At 41.4% G+C, this 8,181-nt stretch overlaps 1 protein-coding gene across 3 annotated transcripts in view; it reads right to left on the minus strand.

Annotated features, from left to right (window-relative positions):
• Positions 1 to 219: 219 nt before the first annotated feature.
• The window catches only part of pxylp1 (2-phosphoxylose phosphatase 1), a 65,619-nt gene continuing 57,657 nt past the window's right edge, over positions 220 to 8,181 (minus strand). For all 3 annotated transcript variants that reach the window (XM_037546736.1, XM_037546737.1, XM_037546738.1), the window contains 2 exons: positions 5,514 to 5,653; positions 220 to 4,721 (listed from right to left, as the gene is read on the minus strand). In XM_037546736.1, coding sequence (XP_037402633.1) covers positions 3,730 to 4,721; positions 5,514 to 5,653 — 1,132 coding nt within the window. In that variant the 3' untranslated portion in view covers positions 220 to 3,729. The remainder of the gene's footprint in view (positions 4,722 to 5,513; positions 5,654 to 8,181) is intronic.

Genomic DNA, 8,181 nt, shown 5'->3' on the forward strand with positions numbered 1-8,181 from the left:
ACAACCTTCCCACAGAAATCAAGTGTGATTGTCCTCAGGACTGTGCAAGCAATCAGCTTCTGATTTGCTTGCAGAAGAAGGCAAAAGGTGTTTGTGAGAGCGAGAGAGAGAGAGCGAGAGAGCGAGAGAGAGAGCGAGAGAGCGAGCGAGCGAGAGAGAAAGAGAGAGAGAGAGAGAGAGAGAGAAAGAAAGAGAGAGAGAGAGAGAGAGAGAGAGAGAGAGAGAGAGAGAGAGAGAGAAAGAGAAAGAGAGAGAGAGCGAGCGAGAGAGAGAGAGAAAGAGAGCGAGAGCGAGAGCGAGAGAGAGAGAGAGAGAGAGAGAGAGAGAGAGATGGAGGCTGTGCTGAATCTATGCATTGTTAACCTTCTTTTAAAACTGTGATTTCAAGCTCTATCTTTAGTCGTCCAAATATATTCTGGAGAACACAGTGTTAAATATATACTTGCCAACCACATGTATAGATAACCTCACCTTCTTCTCCCTTAAATCAAAAACCTCTGCAAACTCAATCCAGATGCAGCTCTAATCATAATAAACGTCAATTCTGGGATGCACGATGATATCAGAATAATATGAGTAGAAAACTGCTTTTAAAAAAAAAAAAAAAAAAAAATCATAGGTTTAGATTTGACCAATAAATCAAACTGATATTTGACAGTATACTTACTGTACTCTGGAAGAACAGAATGTTTAGGGGACGGGTTTATTATTATGTCTCGGTAATGCTAAACCAATCAGATTTACCTCCAATTTCCACATTTTATAAATGTTTATGTATCGATATTAGCAGAAACATACATACAAATATGGGCATCTGCCCCCAATTCTCATATCGGTGCAACCCTGATCATTTCAGCGTTGTTCTACTGTTTGAGAAGCCAATGTCAAAACGTTTGACTAATACAGAAACGAGAAAATTCACTTTCTCAGTCACTATGAACACTCTCTGTCCTTCATAATTACACTTTTAGAGGATATTATCAGGTCTTTGGTCCACTCTACTTGCCCCAAGTGGACTGTTTTCTTAGTGAATTGCTTTACTGAGTATTAGAGACACTGGCAGAAGCCTCACTAGGAGTGTACTGAGTCTCATTACTGTTCTTTATTGTTCTCCATCCAAACACACAGGCCGATTTACAATTCCCTGACATACAACACTGCGCAAAAGTCTTAAACAGCTATTTTACCAGTAACACTACATGACAAAAACAGTGCTTTTATAGTTCACAAAATAGATGGTTCTTCAAGGGTTCTATGTAGAACCATGAACACTCAAAGAACCCTTTACAAGACCCTTTTTCAAAAGGGTTCTATAAAGAACCAAAAAAGACTTTTTGCTACTGTTACAATGTCAAGCTTCTATCAATAGATGAACCATTTTTGGTGCTATATAGGACATCTTTCATAAAGCTTCTATATAGAACCATCTACAGCACAATCTCCAGCAACCAACTCTGGTTTCTGGCCTTCTTATTTCTTTTCATTCATGTTAAATGAAAGTCTTGAATATTCATGCTTGGTAGTTTAATTCTGATTATATCCACAAAACGAACATCCACATAAAAATGCAGGTGGAAAAGCACCAAAATGCAACCAAAGCACCAAATGTCAACAGAGTAAAAGCCGACAAGCAAAACCCCAACACTGCAACGGCGCCCTCTGCTGTTCTTCTTATGGGAAGAGCCTCAAACTGGACTGCTCTGACTAAACAGAGGCATCACTGCTCCCTCAGTTCAGCAGAGACAGCATCTGTACTGCTTTGTGATTGGTCGCATCTGCAACTTTGGAGCTTTAGCATGTTATTTTGCACCAATATAATCCCAAAAAGAGAAAAATAGAGCCGTACAAACTTCAGTTCCTGTGCTAATAGATGCTGGATGGCCTAAAAAGTTCTACCGCAGTTCTGTACTTTACTTAGTACTTAAGTACTGTTTTTTTTTAACAGATACTTTTATACTTTTACTCAAGCCATTTCAATTGAAAGTAGTTTTACTTGCATCATGATTTTACCCAAGTATCAATGAGCCTCATTCACCAACTCATAAGAATACTTTTTCTTCTTAAAACCCACTTACACAGTTTTCACGAAGATTCTGACATTCACCAGTGTTTTCTTACCTGGGATTTGTTCTTAGGTAATCAGAATCTATACACTCAAGAGCACAAAGGTGTGAGCAGTTCTGCAGTTTAAGAACACGTCATGAATCTAACGTAGACTTTTTCTTAGGGCCTTTATCAAGAAAAACGTTTAAAGAAAAGCTCTAGAAGACACTGGCGAATGAGGCCCGGTACTTCTACTTGATTTAGGCTCCTCTACACTTCTCTGGGTATAAGTCACAGACTGTGACCAGGTGTAAACAGGGTGAACAGGTTTTGGACACTGTGCCGTGTTATATTTGTACACAGTGTTGTGTCCGAATAGCTCGGCCACTGATTATATGAAATGCATACAGCAGGAATGATTTTATTAAACATTATTGTGCAACTGGCCTCCAGGGTCAGCATCCAACATTCAAAAGAAAATGCAAATGAAAAAGAAAAGGAATAGAACTACTTACAGCTATCAAAAATACTGATTTTAAAGAAGTCTCGGAAGCATTTTCCTTTCACCTCATTCACATGGCGACCATTCACGCAGTAACAGGCACACCGACAAGCTTCACCAACAAATGTATGCTTTTGCAGCTACTGTTGCTAATTTGGATGGGTTTTATAGAACACAGCCACCAAAATCTCATTAATCTCAACAAGAACCTGTACACTCTTAAAAAAAGATGGTTCTTCAAGGGTTCCTTAGTAAAGACAGTGGTTCTATGTAGAACCATGAACGCTAAGAACCATCTGCATGCTCAAAGAGTTGTTTGCATGGTGAAATGCTCCTTCAGATTGATGGAGAATGTGCTGCATGTGGTTGAATAGAGAACCTTTTTGAAAAGGTTCTGCTAATTCTACGACGTCAAACTTGTAACTATAGCCGAACTCATTTCAATAAGGTTATACATTGAACCATATTCAACACGTTGTCCATCATAGAACCCTTTTCAAAAAGGTTTTATAAAGAACCATATGCAACACATCCTCCATCATTTAGAAGAATCCTTTCACCATGCAAAGAACCATTTAATCATGCAAATGGTTCTTGAGTAGAGTTCTATATAGAACCACTGTCTTTACTAAAGAACCCTTGAAGAACCACCTTTTTATGGGTGTAGTGCACTCAAATTTTGTCAAAATGCATAAATTTAGAGTGTCCTATTCATTTCGATTGACACTTATTTTGTATGTGTCAAAGGTCACACTGTGAGGGCAGATTGTGTGTTATATAATCAAGCTGACATTATTATGACGTCAAATTGGTTGTTGTTTACAAATCTGATCGACAACAACACGGTCCAGCTCGGTAGAGAATTTCGCAGTCAACAAATGTACAAATTTACATCACAAGTCACTATAATTTCCTGTGACACTGAATGGGATTTTTGCTAAAACGAACAGACAGCAAATTAAAAAACGCTGCATTTTCATGTTTGGTGTGAATATGTAATCAGTTACACACGTGCTTGAATTCATTTACAGATGTCTAAATAATCTGCACTTGATTTGTGAAGACTATTTCACCATAAGCAACACGGCAGCCATGTGAATAAGCTGAGCTGTCTCTCTCTTGGTCACTCTCTCTCTCCATCTCTCTCTCTCTCTCTCTCTCCCCGTCTCTCTCTCTCTCTCTCTCTACAGTACAGTCAGGTGGCAAGCCTCTTGGTAGCTTGTGGCGTTGACGATACTAAACATGTCTCTTCTCACAAAATTCAGAAAATTACTCAGGGGGCACAGCGGCTGGGCAGAGTGACGGTCATGATCCCGGCAGAAGTCAGTGTCAAAAGTTAAGTCCTGTCCATTGTAGAGGACTCGAATGAACGCGTTCTCCACAGTTCCTCCTTTCTTTCCTTTTCCCTCCTTTGCTTCCGGGCTCTTCCACAGCTCAAATACCAGCCTGGCCGCAAACCTGGGAAACCCCGCCCCTTCCAGCCCTAGTGCACTTAGCAATGGTGCCATGGTAACATCATGGGCAGAGGCCAGTGCGAAAACAGGCTCCTCGATGCCCTTGCGTCTCCGCCTCACCGCCGCCTCCATCCTTAGCGCGGTGCGGTTCAGGTACGGGTGGGCTGCTAGCACAGCATAGCGGCGGTAAAGTCCCACCTCCTGCCGCTCCCGCTCATCATCATGCTGCTGCCGGCGAATCACGGCAAAGTGATTAAGCGTGAGACACGCCCCCTGGGTGCGAGCATTAGAGTTAGCACAAGGGAAAGGAAGACCGTGGCACAGGTGGCACAGAAGCGAGTCCACCGGATTGGCCGCACGCAGCGCCCGAGTGGCCACGCCCAGGGCTGTCGCCATAGCAACATAATTGTGCTCCAGCTCTGCATCTGAGGTCCGCTGCCTGTACTGCCGCTTCTGCTCCAGGTCCAGGTAGCGGCTCCTGGCCGGACAGTCACAGGACGAGCCGCAGAACAGCGTGCTCCACTGCTGCCTGACCGTCAGCTTGGACCAGGGAAAGTCCGGCAGGAAGCCATAGAGCAGAGCCAGGCCACTCTGCAGTGTCCGGCTTTTACCTGTGGACTCCATGAATACCTGCCGAGGCGACCAATCAGGAGGCAACAACCTGTGGCGTCTAATATAGGCCTGGTGCAGAATCACACCGTTTTTCAAGTGCTGGACCACACCTGAGAGAGAGAGAGAGAGAGAGAGAGAGAGAGAGAGAGAGAGAGAGAGAGAGAGAGAGAGAGAGAGAGAGAGAGAGAGAAATGCTTAACCTTTAGAATTTAAGAGCTACTATTGTTGTTATGGTGTAAATATATTCAAATGCAATTACAGAGTTGTAGTCCTACACAAACGTTTAGGCACCTGTTGTCAAATCACATGCGTTGCTGATTTTCTAAGTGAAAATAAGTCACACATCCTCTACTGAGAACACACTTCTGCACATTTTAATGCACAGTTACAGTTTATTTGCTAAAATGTAACATATTGAACAAAAAATAAAAAAGGAAATAAGGCGCAAAAGTTATGGCACAAGTTTAATTCTTTGACTTTAATTTAAAAAAGTCCCACACACTGATCAAAAAAGCAATAAAACTGCAAGATCATCAAAACAGGAATACAGTGACTTTGGAGCAATGATTATTTTTTAATATATTAAACTAAGCAATAAATATAAATTGTGCACTAAAATCAGCAGAAAAAAGTCAAATTTATATGTGTTCTCTGTAGAGGATGTTCTGACTTACTTTCACTCTGAAAATCAACAAAACAGAATGACTTAGTGTTCATACTTTATTATGACTACCTGGGGAGGATGGTCATGCGTATTGGATTTTTCACTGAACTGCTTCTTTAACTGATCTCTAACAGATTGTTTGTGTCGTTTCAGACACAGTATGACGCTGTTTGTCTGTTTTTATAGATGACTGTATGAAATGTGATTGGTGAGTTCAGGCTGTGCTATGACTGGTTACCTGTCTGTGTGAGCTCCCCCATCTCACAGCTGCTGTGATTGGGCACTCGGGGCAGAGAGCCCAGTGAGGCGTCCCAGTGGCCACGCCCACCTTGAGCCATGTGACTGATGAAGGAGGCCAAGAGAGGGTGAGAGGGCTTCCTGAAAGAGAGAGAGAGAGAGAAAAATTAGTAAATGAGTCAGTGACTCAGAGAGTAAGTGAGTGAGTGAATGGGTGACTGAAGTGAATGTGTCAGTGAGTGAATAAATGAGAGAGTAAGAGTGAATGAGTCAGTGAGTGAGTTGAATGTATCAGCGAGGGAGTTAAATGAATCAGTAAGAGAGTAAATGAGTCAGTGATTGAATGATAGAGTGAGTGAATAAGTCAGTGAGAGACTGACTAAGTGAGTGAGTGAGTGAGTCAGTGCTTGAATGAGGGAGTGGGTGAGCAAGTGAGTGAATGAGTGAGTGAATAAGGGAGTGAGTGAAATCAAGAAGAAGTCATTACATACTAAAATGAAATATATGAATAAATAATGAAGCATAATTACCTACTTCTAGTTATATCATGTCACACAGTTGACTATGAACAGCTATTTGATCAGCATGATTGGTCACTATTTTTCAAATATTCTGGATATTCATTTTATGCTTATTCTTAATTTTTTTTTTTTACAATCATTTTCAGATTTTACATTGTTTATGAACCTATTTTATATTTTATATATTTTTAAAACTGTCTTATAATACCGTTAAAGTACAAAAGACTATATAAATAAAGCTGAGCTGAAGTGAACTGAGAGTAAAAAAGCACATATCTCAGTAAAGGACCTAAAACATGGTGTAATACTCAACTGTCACCACAAGGAGGCAAAACAACAGAAAAAATAAGACCAGGGAACTCTTGATCAACACTGTACTAAATAAATCCCAATGTGTGGGCGTACATGTGTTTAAAGTGAGCTTAAGAGAAAGCGAGAGAATGAGAGAGAGAGAGAGAGAGAGAGAGAGAGAGAGAGAGAGAGAGAGAGAGAGAGAGAGAGAGAGAGAGAGGGGTGGGGGTTTAATAAGAGGAAGATGGTGAGGATTATATTATAATACTTTAAATCTGTAACAGCAGGGCAGTATTATGTGATGCCCACAGATTAATAACGCTCTGTGGTCCAGCTGGCAGCCTTGACAAGAGCGAAAGCCCTGCCCTGATTGGTCAGGACACGGTGCTGAATCCATGGAAACAAACAATTACATTCAGTTCTATGAAAGTAAGTGTCTGTAGGGGGTCGGCAGCTACACCACAAGCAGAGACCACTAGAGAGAATACTGATGAGATTACAGTTCATAAACTCCACTCACACAGACAGCAATGTCAGCTTCTTCTGAAAGCTTCTGCAGTGATTACAGTGGGGGCCTCATAATACAAATACAGTTCTACGAAAAAGAGCTCATGGAAAAGAAAAGAAAAAAAGAAGAGAAGAAACAACTGCGCACAACGTTTAACTTGTTCTGCTTATACAAGCATATTCACAGCTGTATGCAAAAGTTTGGGCGTCCCTGGCTACATTACATGCATTGTTGATTTTCCAGATGCAAATAAGTCAACACATTCTTTACAGCACATGCGCCAGGCTCCAGTCCTCGTGGGCCAAATCACTGCAGACTTCAGCACACTGCCTCATTAAACACACTTTAACTCATAAACTAACTAGCAAGACCTTCATGAACTGAATTCGGAGTGTTAGATGATGGTAAACATTCATCTCCGCAGCACTTTGGCCCGGAGGAACCCCAGTTTGACATGCCTGCTCTATGGAGAACACACTTCTTTTTGTTCCTTGTTATTCCTGAACGAACGTAAATTTCACTCCACTGTGTCCATAGATGGAATGACAATTGACATGACGTGGCATGACAGTTTAATACACTAGTTGCTGAATTTAACATAGTCTGGAATAAAAGCAATACATAAAATATGATCACATTTTATATATTAAGTTTATATATATTTATATTTTACATTTTATAATGTTTTCCAAAACATTAAATTCAGCAAACAAGCAGAAATTATGCATTAATATTTGCAGAAACGCCATTCTTAACATTTACATTTATGGCATTTGGCTGGCGCTCTTATCCAGAGCGACTTACAATTTGATCATTTTACACAGGCAGGCCAAGGCGGTGTTAAGAGTCTTGCCCAAGGACTCTTATTGGTATAGTGTAGGGTGTTTGCCCAGGTGGGGATTGAACCCCAGTCTACAGTGTAGAAGGCAGAGGTGTTAACCACTACACTATCCCAACCACTACACTATCCCACCTCTTAAGTGGTCTCTGTAGAGGATGTGTCGAGTTTCTGGATGTAGGCGACATCCATGTTCAGCCATTCTTGCCTCAGAGAATTGTGCTGTTCAGCCAGATTTCGTGGATGCCTTCCCTAGCATCTTACTCTTTGTTCCAGGCCATCCCACTGATTTTCAAGAGGATTCAACTCTGAGGATTTTGAGGGCCAGTCCAGATGTGTGAATGATCCTGAATGCTCATCATGCCAGTCAGCCACATTTGCAGATTTGCAAGAATTGTCCTCATTCAAGGCTTCCTGAGGTCAAGGATGCACATGACGCCCAGCATCATTCACATACAGGCGGAAACGTGATTCGTCTGACTAAGTTCCCAGTCATGAATAGTTTAGTATG

The sequence above is a fragment of the Pygocentrus nattereri genome, chromosome 17 (assembly GCF_015220715.1).
Source record: "Pygocentrus nattereri isolate fPygNat1 chromosome 17, fPygNat1.pri, whole genome shotgun sequence".
Classification (NCBI taxonomy): Eukaryota; Metazoa; Chordata; class Actinopteri; order Characiformes; family Serrasalmidae; genus Pygocentrus; species Pygocentrus nattereri.